Genomic DNA, 22246 nt, shown 5'->3' with positions numbered 1-22246 from the left:
TGGTGTATTGGTATTGTCACTGGCTGGAGGCCCAGAGTAATGCTTTGGGTAACTGGGTTTGAATCCCATCACAGCAGATGGTGAAATTTGAATTCAATAATAATTTGAAAATCTGGAATTAAAAGTCTGATGATGACCATGAAACCATTGTCAATTGTTGTAAAAACCCATCTGGTTCACTAATATCTTTTAGGGAAGGAAATCTGCCATCCTTACCTGGCCTGGTCTATATGTGACTCCAGAGCCACAGCACTGTGGTTGATTCTTAAATGGCTTAACAAGCCACTCAGTTCTTAAGGGCAAATAGGGACGGGCAATAAATGTTGGCCTTGCCAGTGATGCCCACATCCAATCAATGAATTTAAAAAAAACCTTAAATCTTTTTTCTCTGGCTACCCACTTCTGTCAGTGGAAACAGTTTCTCCCTATTTACTCTTATCAAAACCCTTCATGATTCCAGCACTATTAAGTTTTCCCTTAAGCACTTCTGTTCTATGGTGAAGAACTCCAGTTTCTCTATGTAACGGAAGTCCCTAGTCCCGGGTAGCATTCCACTGAATCTCCTCCACACCTTCTGCAAAGGCTTTGGTGTCCTTCCTAAAGTGTGGTGCCCAGAATTGGACACAATACTCCAGGATAGGTCTTAAGCAGTGTGTAGCAAAACAGGAGTCCTATCGGAGGAAGAGGTCAGGTTTTTTTTTCCAAAACCTGTGCACATCAACAGGAATGTAAAACAAAAAATTCTAAAAGGACATCAAGTTAATGCCAAACCTTTAAAAACTGCTTCCATGTATAAAGTTTTGACATTGAATTTTCCTCCTTGTGCCCTGTGAAAGCTACAAGGCCTTGACATGACACAGTGGCGGAAGGCTAGGTGTTAGGTATCTTTCTCTCTTGTCTATTTTCAGGAGAGGAGTAAACCTGAAATAAAATAAATGGCCTCTCAGTTTCAGAAAGTATTCATACCTAGTACCCCAATGCCTCACGTCACAAACTAAGATTTTGGCTCAAAGCTGCTGATGTTTTGGGAGACTCCAAAAGTTTTGCACAAGAAATGTTGAATAAACCAAGAGCAGGTCAGTGAACTTTGGAGTTAATTGTGAATATTAATGAGTAAATCTAAAAAAGCATTTGATCGTATGGGCCTGGGGATTAATCATTTGAGAATTGGAGAATGCATTTTTTTTATTCATTCAAGGAATGTGGAAGTCACTGGCTAGGCCAGCATTTGTTGCCTATCCCTAGTTGCTCTTGAGAAGGTGGTGGTGAGCTGCCTTCTTGAACCGCTGCAGTCCATGTGGTGTAGGTATACCCGCAGTGCTGTTAAGGAGGGAGTTTCAGGATTTTAACCCAGCGACAGGCGATGTATTTCCAAGTCAGGATGGTGAGTGGCTTGGAGGGGAACTTCCAGGTGATAGTATTCCCATGTGTCTGCTGCCCTTGTCCTCATAGATGGCAGCGGTTGTGGGTTTGGAAGGTGCTGTCTAAGGAGACTTAGTGAGTTCCTGCAGTGCATCATGTAGATGGTACACACTGCTGCCACTGTGCATTGGTGGTGGAGGGAGTGAATATTTGTGGATGTGATGCCAATCAAGCGGGCTGCTTTGTCCTAGATAGTGTCAAGCTTCTTGAGTGTTGTTGGAGCTGCACTCATCCAGGCGAGTGGAGAGTATTCTGTCACACTCCTGACTTGTGCCTTGTAGATGGTGGACAGGCTTTGGGGAGTCAGTAGGTGAGTTACTCACCACAGGATTCCTAGCCTCTGACCTGCTCTTGTAGCCACAGTATTTGTATGGCTAGTCCAGTTAAGTTTCTGGTCAATTGTAACCCCCAGGATTTTGATAATGAGGAATTCAGTGTAATTTGCACCAGAACCAATTTACTATCCTCATTCTCTGTTGTTCATACTTAATTTCTCTCTCTCTCTGTTCAGACATTTTGGGCCTGATTTTAACTCTAAGTGAATAAGTTTTGAGGGAGTTAAAATCTTGCCCTTTATCACTGGCCCATGTCTCCCTCTTTCTCTCTTAGACTTGCTGTCATTGCTGTGCTCCACACAGTTTTAGAGAGTACAAACCTGCAGGGATTGTTCTTGGTGGTAAGACTTTAGTTACACAACCTCGCAAAGATTCACACTTATTGCAAATGTAAAATATATACCTGTGAACTGTGTAGACTATTTGAGAGACAGTTGGTGTGTCATTCATGGTGTCTTGAGAGGGATATTCTATCCTTTCATATATTCTATCCTCATTTTCATATCCCCATTCTAAATTCCTAAGTCCATATGTGAAATGAAACTGTCTAATACAATAGTCACACTGTAATTACACCCTCCTGCCAGTAGTGGTGTCACACTGTAATTACACCCTCCTGCCAGTAGTGGTGCTCCCGTGCCTCCACAGGTTAACAACAATGTGACATGTTTACGTGGGCATTTCCTATTATAAAAGTGAACACGGGAAGTGTGTGCAGATGTAAGATGTTTTAACTATATTGTGTGGATTTACAAAATCCTGACAGTGACTCAGCCTCCCTTACTTCAGTCTCATTGTATTTCCTGGAATGCAGAGGGTTCAGGACTGATCCGATGGATAATTTTAAGGATTCTGAAAGGAATTGAGAGGCTAGATACGGAGAATCATTTTCCCCGATGTGAAGCATCGGGAAAGTTAGAGCCGGGACATTCAGGAGAGAAATTAGGAAACACTTCTTCACACATAGGATTGTAGAAGAGTGGAACTTCCTCCCACAAAAATAGTAGGCACCAGCTCAATTGATCATTTGAAATGTGAGACTGATTGATTTTTGTTAGTTGAGGGTATTAACGGAAATGGAGCGAAGGCAGAAAAATGGCATCAAGGAGCAGATCAAAACATGACCTCATTAAATGGCAGAACAGGTTCGAAGGGCTGATTGGCCTCCTCGTTATGTTCCTTGATTAATCCCATTCATGCTGAGGAATGCCACGCTAAAATTCCCTTCCTTCTTACAAAATGTTTAGATTCCCTGAAGAACCTGCAGTATCTGGAAAGTAAACGGGAAAAGTGGGAAAAGAAGCAACAACGAAGGAGGCGGATCAAACAACGCTCGATCAGCAAGGAGAAGTGGGTGGAGACTCTGGTGGTAGCTGATTCTAAAATGGTGGAGCATCATGGCAGTGAAAACATTGAAGCATATGTACTCACCGTCATGAACATGGTGAGCGACTTATTTATTCAATTCATCCATTTTGATGAAGCATATTAAATCACTTTAGAAAGCATGTTTTTTAGGGAGTGCTTTGTGTTCATCCAGAGTCCAGGTTTTAGCAGTGAGAATTGGAAGGTTTTCTTCCTTTTGCCATCAGTGCCAACATCAAACACTAAGAACATAAAAAATAAGAGCAGGACTAGTCTATAGGGCCTCTTGAGGCTGCTCCGCCATTCAAAAGGAAGGAAATTCCAGAGCTTATTGGTGGCAATAAGGGAGGGGCAAGTCCATGGACTTGCAATACCGCAATAATCACAGGTCACTTTAATTACTGCAATAATCATGGGTGACTTTAATCTAAATGTAGATTGGACACATCAGATTGGCAAAGGTAGCTTGGAAAATGAGCTTGTAAAGAGTATGTGGGACAATTTTTTAGAGCAGTACATTCTAGAGCCAACCAGGGAGCAGGCTGTACTATGCCTGCTAATGAGCAATGAGACCAGGTTAATCAATAATTTCATGATAAAGGAGCCTCTAGGCGACAGCGATGATAACATAAAAGAATTTCATGTTCAGTTTGAAGGGGAGACGTGTGGGTCTAAGACTAGTGATTTAAACCTGAATAAAGTTAATTATAAGGGTATGAAGGCAGAGCTAGCTAAAGTGAACTGGGGAACTAGGGTAAAAGAGGACAGTAGAGATTCAGTGGCAGATGCTTAAGGAAATATTTAATAAATATCAGCAAAGGTTTATCCCAGTGAGAAAGAAAAAGTCTTTGAGAAGGATGTGTCATCTGTGGTTAAATAATGAAGTTAAGGATAGGTCAAATTGAAAGAAATACTGTGCAAATCTGCAAAGATTAGTGGCAGGTCAGACGACTGGACAGATTTTAAGAATCAGCAAAGAATGATTTTTAAAAAAATAGGGAGAAAGTAGAGTATGAGAGAAAGCTAACTAGTAATATAAAACAGATAATAAGAGTTTCTACAAGTAGTTAAATAGGACATTAGTAACTAAAGCTAGTATTGGTCCTCTAGAGAGTGAAATGATGGAGGTGTTGAACAAGTATTTTGTATCTGTCTTCCCTGTTGAAGACTTAGAAAACTTCCCAAAGATACTTGAAAATGATGAGGTGAAAGGGAGTGAGGAACTTAAAGCAATCACCATCACCTAAAGACTGACAACTCCCCAGGACCAAATCACCTGCATCCTAGGGTTTTAAAATTGCCTGCAGAGATAGTGGATGCATTGGTTATAATCTTCCAAAATTCCTTAGATTCTGGAAGGGTCCGAGTGGATTGGAAAAAAGCAAATGTAACACCTTTATTCAAGAAAGGAGGGAGACAGAAATCAGGAAACTATAGGCCAGTTAGTTTATCATCTGTCTTCGGAAATTGCTAGAATCTATTATTCAAGAGGTTATGGCAGGATATTTAGAAAATCGTAATGGGATCAGGCAGAGTCCATGTGGCTCAGTGAAAGGGAAATTGTGTTTAATTTATTAGAGTTCTTTGAGAAGTAATGAGCAAGGTGGATAAAGGGGAACCTGGAGATGTGGTGTACTTAAATTTCCAAAAGGCATTTGATGAGGTCCACATCAAAGGTTACTACACAAGGTAAGAACTCATGGTGTAAGGGTAACATGTTAGCATAGGTAAAGGATTGGTTAGCAAACAAGAAGCAGCATGTAGGGATAAATAGGTATTTTTCAGGTTGGAAAGCTGTAACTAGTGGAGTGTTACAGGGATCAGTGCTGGGGCCTCAACTATTTACAATCTATATCAATGACTTGAATGAAGGAACTGAATGTATGGTAGCTAAATTTGCCGATGACAGCAAGATAGGTAGAAAAGTAAGTTGTAAAGAGGAGGTAACGAGCCTACAAAGGGATATAGATAGGCTAAGTGAGTGGGCAAAAATTTGGCAGATAGAGTTTAATGTGGGAAAATGTGAACTTGTCCACACTTGGCAGGAAGAATAGAAAAGCAGCATATTGCTTAAATGGAGAGAGATTGCAGAACTCTGAGGTATAGAGGGATCTGGGTGTCCTGGTACATGAATCACAAAAGGTTCATATGCAGGTACAGCAAGTGATTAGGAAGGCAAATCAAATGTTGGTGTTTATTGCAAGGGAAATGGAATATAAGAGTAGGGAAGTTTACTGCAGCTGTACAGGGCCTTGACGAGACCACATTTGGAATACTGTGTATAGCTTTGGTTTCCTCATTTGAAAAAAGATATCATTGAGTTACAAGCAGTTCAGAAAAGGTTTACTCAACTCATTTCTGGGTTGAAGGGCTTATCTTACGAAGAAAGGTTGAACAAGTTGGGCCTGTACCCATTGGAGCTTAGAAAAATGTGGGGTGATCTTATTGAAACAGATAAGATCCTGAGGGGACTTGAAAGGTTTGATACCAGGAGGATGTTCCCCCCTTTTTAAAAATTAATTCTTGGGACCTGGGCTTTGCTGGTTGGCCCACCCAGCATTTATTGCCCATCCCTAATTGCCCTTGAGAAGGTGGTGGTGAGCTGCCTTCTTGAACTGCTGCAGTCCATGTGATATAGCTACACCCACAGTGCTTTTAGGGAAGGAATTCCAGGATTTTGACCCAGTGACAGTGAAGGAACGACAGTGAGTTACTTGAAGGGGAACTTCCCGGTGGTGGTGTCTGCTACCCTTGTCCTTCTAGATGGTAGAGGTCGTGGGTTTGGAAAGTGCTGTCAAAAGAGCTTTGGTGAATTCCTTCATTGTACCTTGTAGATGGTGTACACTGCTGCTACTGTGCATTGGTGGTGGAGGAAGTGAATGTTTGTGGATGTGGTGCCAAACACAATCAATCTTGTGAGGGAGACTAGAACTAGGGGACACAGCTTAAGAATAAGAGATGAGGAGAATTTTTTTTCTCTGAGGGCTGTTAGTCTATAGAATTCTTTTTCCCAGAGAGCAGTGGAGGCTGGGTCATTGCAGGCAGGAAGGGCCAAATGGCCTACTCCTGCTCCTAAGTCCTATGTTCCTTCGAGGGATTTGAAAACAAGGATGAGAATTTGAAAATTGAAGAATTGGTGGATTAGGAGCTAATATAGGTCAGTGAACACACGGATGGTGGGTGATCAAGATTTGTTGAAAATTGGGATATGAACAGCAGAGTTTTGGGTGAGCTCAACATTGTGTAAGGTGACTGGCTCAGGACAGATTAAGGGATTGAAGTGATGCATTTATCAAGCTCTATTCCATGGAGGCTCAGCTTTGAACAGAACTATTAAACTTTTAAGTGACTTTTTTTTAAGGAGTGCGTCCCAACTACTGGGGGTAATATCTTCCTTATGGTTCCTAGTAAACATCAGTGAGCTGGAAATTAAAGAGAAATAACTTGTATTTCTATAGCGCCTCGGGAAGTCCCAAAGTATTTTACAACCAATTAAGTCATTTTGAAGTTTAGTCACTGTTTTAATGTAGAAAAGGCAGCAGCTAGTTTGCACACAGCAAGATCCCATAAACAGCAATGTGCTAAATCTCCAGATCATCTGTTTTGGCAATGCAAACTGAGGGATTTAATATGGGGCAGGATTCCCCTGTTCCACTGTGAATAGTGCCAAGGCATCTTTTACATTATCTAAGAGGGTAGACAAGGTCTTGGTTTAACAGTTCAACCAAGAGGCAGTGTCTCCATCAATGCAGTATTCCCTCTGTACTGCGCTAGGAGTGGCAGCCTGAATGACATAGCAAATCACTCGAGTGGGCCTTGAACCAACAACCTTATGACCTTGAGGTAAGAATGCTACCGACTGAACCACACTTGACACACTGAATTTATATTCTGAGAATAGAAATTCAATAACATTAGTCTTTTCTCACAATATGGAAATCAAAACCCTAATATTAACTGTCATAAATGAATGAGGAGACATTCTAGCCCATAAACTCAGGCCCCCTGGCTATGCACAGCTGACTGTTGCTGTGACAGCATATAATAATTCAGGAGATATTTGCAACAAAAGCAATTTAAAGCATCAACTGGTCATTTTGGGATTTATGGTCCATACAAGTTGTTTGGCTTATTGCTGAAGTATCAACTTTCATACAAAAGTTATTTCAATCAAGAGACATCTAAAACAAGACTATTTCGCACTCATATGTATACACACACACACACACACACACACACACACTCACACATACACACACATACACTTAATGCTCACACTCTCACATAGACGCACCCTCACACACACACCCACTGTCACATGCTCACACTTGCACTCTCACAAATACACACATTTACTCTCATACACACTTGCAAGCACACACATATGCACTCACATGCTCACACACACACACTCAGATAGACACAGCCCCACACTCCCTCACACTTACACATACATACATACTCACTTTCTCTCAGACACTCACACACTCACCCATCGTCACACACAAACACACACGGCCAGATTTTCGCCTTTGAGATGGAAAGTGCATGTCAGGAAATCTCCCAACAGCAGACCCATCTCCGTGGAAACAACTCCCACATGCATGATTTTCGGAGTGGGGGTAGCGAGGGTTGATCAAGTCGGATCTGCCACCTCCATAGGCAGATTAGAGGTGGCCATGGAGGTGGGCAGGTGCCAAAGCAGGCTGTTAGAAGCCCACCTTGGTTCTCTGAGATTTCAGCCCAGTTATATAAAAGGCTGATAGGTCCTCTCGCCCTCACCACGACCCCTCCATCCTCCATCCTCATATCCTGCCATGACCCCTCCATGCCACCTAATACCCCCATACCACTTCCATAGCCACTCACCCAGTATCCACTATGGTCAGACCTCAGAAGCCATGTGGTGATGTAAAAAAGAGAAACCTCTAATAATCTGAGAGAGCTTTCACTCATACACTCTTGATACAGAAAAAAAAACTCCCATTCATGAAATCCATTCAAAGATTTTAAATCCCTTTGAGTGGTCAATCTGTTATAAAAACAAACATCTATTAGTAACCACATTAAGGACAGTTAATCCCTTAATGCCTCTTAAAACTGTCGATCAAAATGTGAACTCCATATTTTTGAACATTTGAAACTCATCCAAGCATTCATATTGGTCTTGGCTGTAATAACTGCACTTGGGAAATATTAACAAGAACTCTATTGAAGCTGCAGGAACAGATAGTAATGTTTTTTTTTCCCAAGCTACATCAGATGGCCTGTCAATCAAAGACCATATCCGCCCTTCAAGGGTGTTTACAGCTCACTATAAATATGTGACACTATGGGACAAGCCTCTTGGAACAGCAAGAATGGAGTCCATTTGGACTCCACGCAAATTTCAAATGGCCCTGCTGAGTTTGGGTTTCCTGCATGTATGATTCACGCTCCATTCCCTTGTACAAAAATTGAATTTGCTGGAAATGAAGGCAGGATTTCTGCATCTTTAAAGGCCTTTTTTAAAGGCCTCCAGGGTCAGCCTGATTCTGCGAAAATCTAGCACCTACTCTCAAATACACACTCTCACGCACATGAACACACGCTCTTTAATACCTTTGCTTACTTTCCATTGGGAGTCACCAGATTATTGATCACGAGCAGGAACCCCAGCTGAGTTTGTAATCCCTTAGCTCAGGGCCAGTGAGCCCTAGTTCCAGCTCAGCAACCACAATCCCTGGAGAGCAGCATTGGTAAACCCAGCAACTTTCACTTCCCTTGGTGGCTGTGCCTTCAGCTGGCTGGACCCTAAACTCTGGAATTTCCTCCCTAAATCTTTCCGACTCTCTCTTTAAGACACTGCCCCTTAAAACCTATCTCATTGACCAAGCTTTTGGTCACCTGTTCTAATATTTCCAAGGGCTGGATTTTACACTTCCTTGCTAGCGGATTTGACAGGGTGAGGCCTTGTAAAATCCAGTGCGTGGCTTTCCCACCATCTACCTGTCACCCCAACTTGTATGAAATTTCATGGGGCGCAGTGGAGGTATCAGGAGGCCCTTGGGCTTATTGCAGACCTTAAGTAGCCAATTAGTGGCCACTTAAGGACCTCATTCCATCCCTGCTGTAAATTAACCGCAGTGGTGGTGGGGCGGGGTTGGGTGCAGGAGGGGTGGAGGCCCATACCATGTAGGATGCCTGGCAGCTTTAGCTGCACAAGCTGGTGTTGGGAAAGGGAGGGGAGGGGATTCATCTTTGCAGGTCTCCAGTGCCCATCAGAGGCAACTCCTCCTCTTTCCCCCACCAAAATCAGGTTTCCCCCTTTATACTTCTTCACCACCTCTCATCCTCTCAAAGCTAGCCCGTCGCTTCCTTCACCAGGTGACCCTGGCAAAATCACCCCCCCTTACATTGGTGTCCGGCTCCAGCGATGATATCCACTGGGGGCGACCTGTAGTCCTAGCAATGACCACCACTCCTGCCTGGCGCTGCTGGGACCACAGAGCTGTTTGCCATCCGATTGGCCTTCAGCTTCTTGAGGCGGGGCTTCCTGTCCCTGAGGGGCGAAAATTCCACCTCCAGCCTATTATAATGGTTGACCGTTATATGGCAGCTGTTCTTCCCCTGGGAGGGCTCCCCACAGATCTTTTAGCCAAGGGGTGTAGGGACCATGCTACCATGTAAAATCCAGCCCCTAATGTGACTTAGTGCCCAGGTTTCTCTGATAACGCTCTGGTGAAGCAGCTTGGGATATTTGCTATGATAAAGCTGCTCTATAAATGCAAGTTGCTGTTGTTGTAGCACATGTTCCTGCGATGCCCCTATCACCAGGTCTTTATCTTTCTGCAGGTTGCCGGGTTATTCCGTGATGCAAGTATCGGGAACTCTGTGAACATCGTCATAGTCCGTCTTGTGCTGTTGGAGGAAGATGAGGTGAGAAAGAAATGTGTATGTTTGATTCAATCAGAGGGGAAGAACCAGTAGGAAAATGTCCAATACGAACAATAGCCGGTGCAGAGTTAACCACCTGGTCCTGCAGTCAGCTCAGTTTACTCATAATGACCCTAACTTACATTTCCCCATTCAAAGCAACTGATTTTAATGCTAAACAGGTGAATAAGCAGATTAAATAATGATATTCAAAAGACAAATGGGTAAATACTTGGAGAGAAAAAAGATGCTGGGCTGAATGTGGAGGAAGAGAAGAGGAGCAGGGACTAATTGGATAGCTCTTTCAAAGAGTTGACCTAGTCATGATGGGCAAAATGGCCTCCTTCTGTGCTGTATCAATTACGAATATGCTCTCTTGTGCAGCATGCTTTGCTGAGGCTTTGCTCACCCCAGATAGAATGCAAACCACATAGGACGCAATTACGTTTATATCTGTCTAAGTTTCAATATTTTGTGCATGTTGGAGACCTTTTCCTCTCGGTCAGAGATTTACAGCAGATACCATTTCTTTTTTCTACAAATGAAGAATGAAATGCATCCACGGTTGCCCTCAATGTTCTCTGGTCTTGTTTTGCTGCTTTTGAGACTCTTGTTTGGAGCCTCCCTTATTTTTCTGCTGTTTTCCCTGTGAAAGGTTTCTCAATAGGGAGAATTTGGCTAACAACATTCTTGCTGTGGAAACAGACAGCAAAGACTTAAGTAATTGACAAAAGAGCCAGGGAAGAAGCTATAGGACTTTCTTTTCTGCAGCAAGTTATTATAATCTGACATGCGCTGCCTGAAAGAGTGATGGAAGCAGATGCTATAATAATATTCAGAAAGGAATTGGAAAGTAACTTGGAAGAAGTTTGCACGGTCATGGGAAAGAGCAGGGGATGGAGGCTGAACACCACAGCCATGATGGGCCAAAAGGCCTCCGATGGTTTGAGTGTCAGAAACTTGTTCAGTCATGGGAGCATCGTGGTCCCAATTTTTCAGTTTCTTGACATCCAGACACTCCACAATGTAATACACAGGAGCTTTCTGTTGCACTGTGACAAATGTACCACTAAGTCATGTTGTACTCTCCTTAGCTTTTGTTTCAATGCCTGTATGCGGTAATCAGGAGCAGAAGACCTGTGCTTCTTTCCTTCTGCATAGTCCAGAGGCATCATGCTCATTATAACTCCACCACCCCCTGCCCAGACCATCTCACTCATACATAACAGAATTTCTTTCTATCTCTCATATGAAGGTTGGTGCCAATGATGCGCTAACACATTAGCCAAAGTTACTGCCATACAGCAGAGTTTCTTTATCCATTTTATTGTTTGGAAGTAAGCAATTGACCATTCAAAGATAGGCTCCATGTTCCTCTCTTGTGCATCTTCACTGTGCTAAAATGAAGATTAACAAGGACTAAAAGGGTTAATTCATGAGGACAGGTTACATAGATTAAGCTTGTGTTTCCTCAAGTGAGGAAGATTAAGGGGTGATCTAATTGAGGTGGGTAACATGATTTTTGTTAGGGTAAATAGAGTGAAACTACTTCCTCTAGTGAGGGAGTTCAGAACAAGAGAATATGGCATTAATATTAGAGCTAGGCTGTTCAGGAAGCTGTTCTTTACACAAAGGATAGTGGAAATCAGGAACTCTCTCCCTCCCCAAAAAGCCGTTGAGGCTGAGGGTCAATCGAAAATTTCAAAGTTGAGATTAACTGTTAGGTACAGGTATTCAGGGAGATGGAGTCAAGGTACAGATCAGTCATGGTCTAATTAAATGGTAGAACAGGCTCAAAGGGCTGAATGGCCTCCTCTTCTTATGTTGCCTCCAGGATGTCAAGACACTTGTAATCTTTCTCTGTTTTCCTTTCCTGCTAGACTTGGGACCCAGGCTTCCTGAGCAGTTGGTTTTTGGTTAGGATAATTGGGGAGAGAGTTGGAGGCTGCAATGAGAGGGGGTGGGGTGTCCTTTAGGTTGGGTTGGCTAAGATGTATGACATTCCTCATCTATATCCACCTGGTGAACAGGTTAATAAAGCGAATGAAGCTTCACATCCTTCAATGGAATTGTGTGAGCCTAGAAACATGAAGTGGGTAAGAGAAAATCTGTCATTAACAGCCTTGCCCTTGATGTTACATTATTTAAAATTACATTGAATGTACAGCAACAGAAACAGGTCATTGGGCCCAACTGGTTTCCTACCTCCAGTCCAGCATCCCTTTTCACCTGTACCCTACCAGCAGATTCTCACATTCCTCTCTTCCTCCGGCGTATCCACCTTGTGATTTATCCTCACTCACAGTGTTGCCCTGGATTATCAATTCTGCTCCTTCAGCTAGAATCCACAATGAATGTGAAACCTCAATAACAGGGGCGTACAGCTGCGTGAGACAGTATCGCACCACCCACTGTGCCCGGCTACGCTTTAGACAACGGTTGTTGCTATCTGACGAGTCCAAAAAATTGAGTGCAGATACTGTAATGATTTTTATTATGGCTTCGTAAAATCAGCATAGCTTTATCAATAGCATTTTAAATGTACCTGGGCAGTCTCAGAGCAACTGAGCTTTATTATCCAAATACCTTCTGTATGTAAATGCAGCCTCTGTGTGAGAGGAGTGAAGTGGGACGCCTGTCAACATTTCTCCTTCTGTCTGCTGTCATTTGCTCTTGGCCCTTGGAGAGGTAATTTAAACTGAGGTACTGATTCCACTGGCTCCCAGCTCCCATGCTTGACCTGTAGGCACAGACAGGAAGGCATCACAGCCAGACCTAATCTCTTTTCCCATTGCCCGCACAAGTAGCCTCTACAGTAGCAGCCACTGAAGTCCGGGACCTGAGAATGGTGCACCAAGGGCAAAAGTTTGAACAGGAATAAAAGACTTGCATTCATATAGCACCTGTCATGATCTCAGGCTGTCCCAAAATGAAATACTTCTGAAGTATAGTCTCTGTTGTAATGTAGGAAGGAGACTCAACTTCACCACAGGGGATGTGGACAAGGGGTGGGGGGTTGGTGGGGGTGGGGGGGGAGCATTCTGTTTATGTTTTTTTTAAATGACATTTAAAAAAAATTTTGCTGTGAATTATGTCCTCATTAAGGGGAGGATTGCTATAGATCTGCAGCTTTAAGATGCAGAAAATTGGAAACAACCCACTAGATTCACAGAATAAAGCACCTTCTATTCTCCCTTAATCCACAAGCATGGAAGCTTCTTTGAAACAATAAAGATTAATAAAGTGCACACGATGCTCAAACTAAAAGCAAAATGCAGCAGATGCTGGAAATCTGAAATATAACAATGAAAATGCCGGAAGCATTTAGCAGGGTAAGCAGTATGTGCAGAGCAAGAGAGAGAATGGTCAGCAATCTCAAGTGTTAACCCTAAGGAGGGTGATTTTAACATTAATGGCCAGATGGGATTTAGCTGCAACTCTCGTTTTACTTCCGGACCAATATTAACTTCAATGAAGAGTAAAGCTGCTCCGGGTGTGAAGCCACATTGTTCCCAATCCTGTCAGTATCCCAACCAGAGTATTAGATTAAAATCATTGCCTACATTTCTCTCTTCACAGATGCTGCCTAACCTGCTGAGCCTTTTTAGCAAATCCTGTTTTTATTTCCTACGACTTAAATTCTTCGACCAGCCTCCCATCTTCCACCCTCCATAAACTTAAAGGCTGCCCCTGTCCTAATTCTCAGCAAGTCTCATTTGTCCATTGCCCACTGACTGACATAAGTTGCCTCCTGGTTGAGCAACGCTTCAATTTTAAAATTCTCATCCCTGTTTTCAGATCCTCCATGGCTTCACCTTTGCTTATCCCTGCAACTCCCTGCAGCCCTCTGCCCCTCCGAGATCTCTGTGTTTCCTCCAGTTCTGGCCTCTTGCACATCCCTGATTTGCTTTGCCACACCATAGGTGTTTATGCCTTTAGCTATCTGGGTCATAAGCTCTGGCATTTCTTCTCTAAACCTCTCCGCCTCTCTTCCCTCCTTTGGGACACTTCTGAAAATCTACCTTTGGCGAAGGTTTTGGTAATCTCTCCTGGTATCTACTTATGTGGCTTGGTGTAAAATTCCGTTTGATAAAACTATTGTGAAACACAAATGCCGGTTATTCCTTAGTATTTGTCTCAAACATTCTACGAACTTCATTAAGTTTTATTACACAGCTAGGCTTTCGAAAAAAGGGCCATTTTTTCAGTTTTGCTTTCAAATGAAGATGAAAACATTTGGGAATTGAGGACAAAAGTAGCATGTCTGCAAACAGGAGGCAGAGGTCAACAATTTCTAAAGCTTATTGAGAGGGAGGCATCGCCATCACTTCAAAGTTCAGCCTTTTTTATTTGATGCGCTTTCTCTGTGACCTTCTCAGTTTCTATGAATTCTGTCTCAAGGAACATAGTCAGTTTACTGTGTTCATTGCTGTCTAGCTGACATCATAACTGGGGCTTGGGGGAGGTAGTACAGATGTGTTTACTACAGTGCATGACTGCACAGAAATACCCAGTTATGCTGCACCAGATAGAGTAGCCACAGTGATTTGCTCAGTTATCCATGTGGAACATATACTGATGCACCCTGGGAACCCCCCAGTAAATACTGACATACTCCTGAGACACCCCCGGTAAATACTGGCATACTCCCCAGAGACCCCCACTAAATACTGACATACTCCCCAGAGACCCCCAGTAAATACTGACATACTCCCATGGACCCCTAGTAAATACTGACACACCACCGTGGATCCCCTGTAAACACTGACACACTGCCGAGGACACTCTGTAAATACTGGCACACTCCCCAGAGACCCCCAGTAAATACTGACATTCTCCCCAGAGACCCCCAGTAAATACTGACATACTCCCATGGACCCCTAGTAAATACTGACACACTCCCCAGAGACCCCCAGTAAATACTGACATATTCCCATGGACCCCTAGTAAATACTGACACACTGCCGACACTCTGTAAGTACTGACACACTCCCCAGAGACCCCCAGTAAATACCGACAAATTCCTGTAGACCCCTAGTAAATACTGACAGACTCCCCAGAGACCCCCAGTAAATACTGACACACTCCCCAGAGACCCCCAGTAAATACCGACAAATTCCTGTAGACCCCTAGTAAATACTGACACACCCCCATGGATCCAGTGTAAACACTGGCACACTGCTGAGGACACTCTGTAAATACTGGGAAATCCACGTGGTCTCCTGGTTCACTCCTAGGGACCTCCTGTCTTTACTGACACACTCCGGGGATGTCCTGTGAATACTGCCTTCCAGACTATAACAACTCACTGCTTGAAAACGTCCCCCCTCATCTGTCCTCAGGATCTTTTGGCCAATCATCTTAAATCTGGGTCGTCTGGTCACTGACCCTCCTGCTAGATATCAGTATTAGTAGGGAAATGGTGTTGGAGAAATTGATGGGATTGAAGGCTGATAAATCCCTGGGGCCTGATAATCTACACCCCAGTGTACTTAAGGAAGTGGCCCTAGAAACATGTAGATGCATTGGTGGTCATCTTCTGAGATTCTATAAACCCTGGAACAGTTCCTACAGATTGGAGGATAGCTAATGTAACCCCACTATTTAAAAAGGGAGGTAGAGAGAAAACAGGGAATTATTGACCAGTCAGCCAGAGTCCATTGTAAAAGATTTAATAGCAGAGCACTTGGAAAACTGGCAGAATCGGACAGAGTCAGCATGGATGTACAAAAGGGAAATCATGCTTGACAAATCTACTGGAATTTTTCAAGGATGTAACTAGTAGAGTTGATGAGGGGGAGCCAGTGGATGTGGTTTATTTGGACTTTCAGAAGGCTTTCAACAAAGTCCCACATAAGAGATTAGTGTGTAAAATTAAAGCACATGGGATTGGGGGTAGCGGATTGAGATGGATAGAAAACTGGTTGGCAGACAAGAAACAAAGAGTAGGAATGAACGGGTCTTTTTCCGAATGGCACGTGGGGTACCACAGGGATCGGTGCTGGGACCCCAGCTATTCACAATATATGTTAATGAGGGAGCTAAATCATAATATCTCCAATTATCTCCAAAATTTGCAGATGACACAAAGCTGGGTGGGAGGGTGAGCTTTGAGGAGGACACAGAGATGCTTCAGTGTGATTTGGACAAGCTGAGTGAGTGGGCAAATGCATGGCAGATGCAGTATAATGTCGATAAATGTGAGGTTATCCACTTTGGTAGCAAAAACACGAAGGCAGATTATTATCTGAATGGCTATAAATTGAGAGAGGGGAATGTGCAACAAGACCTGGGTGTCCTCGTACACCAGTCGCGGAAGGTAAGCATGCAGGTGCAGCAGGCGGTAAAGAAGGCAAATGGTATGTTGACCTTCATAGCCAGAGGATTCGAGTACAGGAGCAAGGATGTCTCGCTGTAATTATACAGGACCTTGCTGAGACCACACCTGGAATATTGTGTGCAGTTTTGGTCTCCTTATCTGAGGAAGGATGTTCTTAATATAGAGGGAGTGTAGCGAAGATCTACCAGACTGATTCCTGGGATGTCGGGACTGACATATCAGGAGAGATTGAGTCGATTAGGATTATATTCGCTGGAGTTCAGAAGAATGAGGGGGGATCTCATAGAAACCTATAAAATTCTAACATGACTAGACGGGGTAGATGCAGGAAGGATGTTCCTGATAGTGGGGGAGTCCAGAACCAGGTGTCACAGTCTGAGGACACAAGGTAGACCATTTAGGACTGAGATGAGGAGAAATTTCTTCACCCAGAGAGTGGTGAGCCTGTGGAATTTGCTACCACAAAAAGTAGTTGAGGCCAAAATATTGTATGTTTTCAAGAAGGAGTTAGGTACAGCTCTTGGGGCGAAAGGGATCAAAGGATATGGGGAGAAAGCGGGAGCAGGCTGTTGAGTTGGATGATCAGCCATGATCATAATGAATGGCGGAGCAGGCTCGAAGGGCCAAATGGCCTACTCCTGCTCCTAGTTTCGATGTTTCTATGTAAATCTTCCCTTAACCATCTCAGCTCTCAGAACAATCCCAGCTTTTCTAGTCTCTTGACACTAATGGTTCTACTGATCCTGCGACTGTTTGGCTCGAAGGCCCATTGGTCTTTCACATTCGGACACTAACACTCTTCTATTATTGTATCAGGAAGACCTCAAGATAACACATCATGCTGACAACACACTGACAAGCTTCTGCAAATGGCAAAAGAAGATCAACATTAAAGGAGACAATCACCCCACACACCATGATGTGGCTCTCCTGCTCACACGGTAAGAAGATGGAGCACTATTCACAGCCGACAACAGTGATAATTAGGCTCAATTTTCTTGTCTTTTGGCCTGTTCCATTGGAACCACTTGTGACCTGTGTGAACTTTAACCAGCCCCATTATTTTTCACGTTATCCAGAACCTGCAGTCAATATTTTTCTCAAATCTCTGGCTATTGCACATTTTTTTCTTATTCCAGTTCTGAATTTTAAAAAGCATAAGTTCTTAATGATTCCTTAAAAATTTTCCCCCAGGTGACAATTACCATTAGGTATGTCAAATAAGTAAAGGGTATTGAGAATAATTGGACTACACTTTCCATGTGTAATTCCTGCAAACAGGAGCTCATTAGAAAATGTTCTGGAAGAAGGCATTGACCCATTACATCTTACTCTGTTGATATCACTGTTGATGCTAAGTGACCACTGACTCAAGGACACGATTCTCGTCACTGAGGTTGCAGAGTTGGTTCCAGACTCCACTCCAGTCATCCATTGCGAGTGGCGACCCTCTCTGTAGACTGGGTCAATTTCCAGTGGGGATTTGTGCATCCAGTGGATTTGATTGCTTCCACCACCCCTTCATCCTCCTATTCCAATCACTCCCTATCTCTGTGACCTCCTCACTGACAATATTCCATGTCATAATCCGGAAAGCCAGGTGATGAATGATACACCTAGAGCCTTAATTTTACACCCTTTATAAGCTTTACAGAGATACACATTACAAAAGTGCACCTCCAAACCCAACCACAGTTTCAGCCTTGTTCCTTTATATGGTCTTTTATAAACCAAATGAACAAATGTTTTTTTTAACTCATTTCTGGGATGTGTGCTTCGTTGGCTAGGCCAACATTTATTGCCCATCCATCAATGTAAACTAATTAACTAATTGAAAGCCCCTTAAAGGGGCATTGTAACAAAAGTCTCCAGATCCACAGCAATGTGATTGCCTCCTAACTGCCATCTGTAATGGTGTGGCAAGCCACTCAATTTAAGGGCAATTAGGAATGGGCAACAAATACTGGCCTTACCAGTGACACCTATGGCTTGGCCTGAATAGCCAAGTGGTTATGGTACTGGGTTTGTAACCCTAAGATCAAGAGTTCAAATCTCACAATGACAAGCTATGAAACAATGTAACTTCATCTGAATAGGAACAGATGGAAACGGGTTTGTACTCGAAAGAGTTACCAGTGACGCCCACGTCCAATGAACAATAAAAAAAAAACTTGCTCCTGTATGACTCTTTTGAGCACTTGCTCCTTTGTATAGGAGCGCAACTGAATCTCCAATTAATGCCTACCACCTAAATGCAATTAGGTGCTCAATTAATGTACAATTAATAGTCCCCAACCTCTGCATTCTTCTAATTCCAGCCTCTTGTGCATCCCTCACTTGCATCATTCCACCATTGGTGGCCATGTCTTCAGCTGCCTGTGCCCTAAGATCTGGAATTCCCTCCCTTAACCTCTCTGCCTCTCCATTTCTCTCCCTCTTAAAGACATTCCTTAAAGCCTCCTTTTTTGTTCAGTGTTAAATTTTGTGATCGCACTCCTGCGCTATATAAACGTATTGTGAAGTGTGTCACTATGAACATGCTACAGTCAGGAAGAGATGAAGAACCTGAGGACACTTGGTGTCTGTGGACCTGTTTTCCAGCAGAGCTCAGCACCTTCGTGACAAGGAGAATTGGAAGGGATGGTTGATTTCTGGGTGAATGTGGGAAATCCATCCCAGGATAAATCCTTACTTCTCCTTTGCTAGAAGCTGGTCAATGATGACAAATTCAAGAAGCGCTGATACCGTATAGTAATTGGATCATTAGCTAATGACCCTTTACTCAAGCCCAACATTTCGCTGTTGGGTTCCATTAGTTTTGTGTAGCTTTGTTAACGTCCTGTTAGTAGCAGGAGCATTCCATGTCAATTTCAGTATTGTACTCCCAACAAACTCAGCATCAATTTGCCAAGAATCAGTCAGGATTTCTGGAGACTGCAGATTAAAACCAGGAAGGTAACAACCCTTCAACCCACAATCCATTAAATCCACAATCCAATCCCAACAGAAAATTCAGAGCCAAAGAATAAGTAGTACACACAAAATTTAATTAGGATTATAAATCATGCTGCTCTCTCTAGGGCATTCCTGACAGAATAAGCATTATATTTCATCCTTTCAGCCTTAAAAATAAAAATGCATCAATTCAGAATCCGTTGCAGGAGGAGTGAATAGGAACTGGTTCACTCCACAGGAATTCTATCAAAATGGGAGTAATGAGTGAAAGTCAGGTCCATTGGAATTTTGCCCAGTGGGAAAGGGTTTGATCCATCGGAATCCTGTACAGTGGGAATGAATGGAAGACGGGTTTGATCCGTTGGAATTCTGTACGGTGGGAGCAAATGGGAAGGGGTTTGATCTTTTGGAATCCCACACAATGGGAGTGAATGGTGCAAATTTCATCCATTGGAATTTTATGGAGTGGAAGTGAATGGGAAAGGGTTTAATCCACTGGAATAAATGACCATGAATGAATCCCTGAAGCGAATTAAACTTACCGGAGTGTATAGGAAGTTAACACAGTTTTATTTTTGAGAAGTTTTATTACTTTTTTATGCCTGTGTTTTAATCATATACTGGGACAGTATAACCAATGATAGCTTGTTATAAATCACCCCCTTAGGTAGAAAAATGTCTTGGAGCACTTTCTGGAGGGGACGTCTGAAACAGGAAAATGTAGAGGTGGGAGCTGATGACAGTTTAAACAATAGGATGTGAGGAGGCTTTTGGAAGAATCGAGGGGTAGTGAGTGAAATGATTTTGGGAGCAAGCAGGGGAGCAGTAAGTGAAAGTTCACAGATGATTCCTTTAGTAACTCATTGGAGCAAATCTACATTCAGCAACCATATTGATATGATTAACGTGTGATTTTGTCATCAATTGCTACAACCCGGAGCTCATTTATTGAAGGCTGTGCAGATTAAAGATTTTTTTGAACATTATGAAATTATCATTTTAATTATATTTTTATATGTAAAAATGATTCACTTTGCAATGCATTGTTATATGTTAAATAGTTAGATTAACAATGTGCATTGTGCAGGATGAGTATCTGGTGTACATAGTGAGAATAATGAGTGTTGGAGTGTGACATGCCTTATGAGTGACCCAGGGATCTGTTGACACTATTCATTACAGTGGGTTTATGGGTCACAGTGAGGAAACCTCCGGGTGTGCACTGGGCTGCTGGTCAGTTTCTGGCCGAGGACTAGGGTCGGAGATAGGATTGTTCAGCAGCACAAAACGGGAGATCTTCTTCTCACTTCATCTATTGTCGAATAATTTCACCCCTGAGCTCTCCTGTTGACTCAGCCTCAGTGAGAAGCAAAGTTTTAAATGTCGTTTCTCTTGTGCTGACAAGGAAGGATATCTGTGCCGGAATGAACCGTCCATGTGAGACTCTGGGATTGTCACACGTTTCTGGAATGTGTCAACCCCACAGGAGCTGCAGCATCAATGAGGACTCGGGTCTTCCGTTGGCATTCACCATCGCACACGAGCTCGGGCACAAGTAAGTTTAGCAACACACGCTCATAACTCTTACCATTCTCAGCAGCTGCTGATCAGGAGGCTAAGTTCTCTGAGGTCAGTTTAGGTATTGGCCATGGTTCTGTGGTTAATGTTAAACCTCTTACAGCCAGTTGGCTAAGGAGGAGATCAGAAGTCAATCTTTACTCAGTTTTAAATTTATTCACAAAGTGAGACATTACAAGTGTATAGCTCTTAATGCTACAACCCACCAACAGTGTTAATCAGTGTCTCTTTATACTCTTTGCAGTAAATGATAAATGAACAATGGGGGGAGGTGATGGCATAGTGGTATTATCACTGGACTGATAATCCAGACACCCTGGATAATGATTTGGGGACCTGGGTTTGAATCCCACCATGGCAGAGGTGGAATTTGAATTCAATAATAGTTCAATTAAAAGTCTAATGATGACTTTGAAACAGAGTCATAGAAGTCTACAGCACAGAAAAAGGCCCTTCAGCCCATTGAGTCAGTGTCAGTCAAACAAGTACCTAACTATTCTAATCCCATTTTCCAGCACTAGGCCCATATCCTTGTATGCCATGGCATCACAAGTGCACATCCAAATACTTCTTAAATGTTATGAGGGTTTCTGCCTCTACCACCCTTTCAGGCAGTGAGTTCCAGATTCCCACCACCCTCTGGGTGAAAAAAATTCTCCCTCGCATCCCCTCTAAACCTCCTGGCCTTTACCTTAAATCTATGCCCCCTGGTTATTGATCCCTCCACCAAGGGGAAAAGTTCCTTCCTGTCTACCCTATATATGCCCCTCATAATTTTATATACCTCAGTCATGTCCCCCCTCCAATCTCCCCTGCTGCAGGGAAAATAACCCCAGTTTATCCAAACTCTCCTCATAACTAAAACTCTCCATGCCAGGCAACATCCTGGTAAATCTCCTCTGCACTCTCTCTAGTGCAATCACATCCTTCCTATAATGCGGATTCCAGAAATGCACGCAATACTCTAGCAGTGGCCTAACCAGCGTTTTGTACAGTTCCAACATAACCTCCCTGCTCTTATATTCTATGCCTCGGCTAATAAGGCAAGTATCCCATATGCCTTCTTAACCACTTTATCTCCCTGTCCCGCTACCTTAAGTGGACATGAACACCAAGGTCCCCCTGATCCTCAGTACTTCCCAGGATCCTACCATTCATTGTGTATTCCCGAAACAATTGTTGTAAAACCCACCTGATTCACTAATGCCCTTTAGGGAAGGAAATCTGCTGTCCTTACTGCTGTGACTGCAGATCCACAATAATGTGAACAAGGGCAATTCGCGATAAATGCTGCCCTAGCCAGCGACATCTACATCCTGTGAACAAATTTAAAAAA

At 43.1% G+C, this 22246-nt stretch overlaps 1 protein-coding gene across 1 annotated transcript in view; it reads left to right on the top strand.

The window, feature by feature from the left end:
- LOC121270043 (A disintegrin and metalloproteinase with thrombospondin motifs 7) overlaps nt 1-22246 on the top strand; it is a 168518-nt gene that overhangs the window by 29250 nt on the left and 117022 nt on the right. The window contains exons 4-7 of the mRNA XM_041175365.1: nt 3005-3201; nt 9957-10040; nt 17194-17318; nt 20738-20887. Coding sequence (XP_041031299.1) covers nt 3005-3201; nt 9957-10040; nt 17194-17318; nt 20738-20887 — 556 coding nt within the window. The remainder of the gene's footprint in view (nt 1-3004; nt 3202-9956; nt 10041-17193; nt 17319-20737; nt 20888-22246) is intronic.

Source organism: Carcharodon carcharias, chromosome 26 (genome assembly GCF_017639515.1).
Source record: "Carcharodon carcharias isolate sCarCar2 chromosome 26, sCarCar2.pri, whole genome shotgun sequence".
Taxonomy (NCBI): domain Eukaryota; kingdom Metazoa; phylum Chordata; class Chondrichthyes; order Lamniformes; family Lamnidae; genus Carcharodon; species Carcharodon carcharias.
Note: the sequence above shows the minus strand (reverse complement) of the source record. Positions and strands in the feature narration are given on the sequence as shown.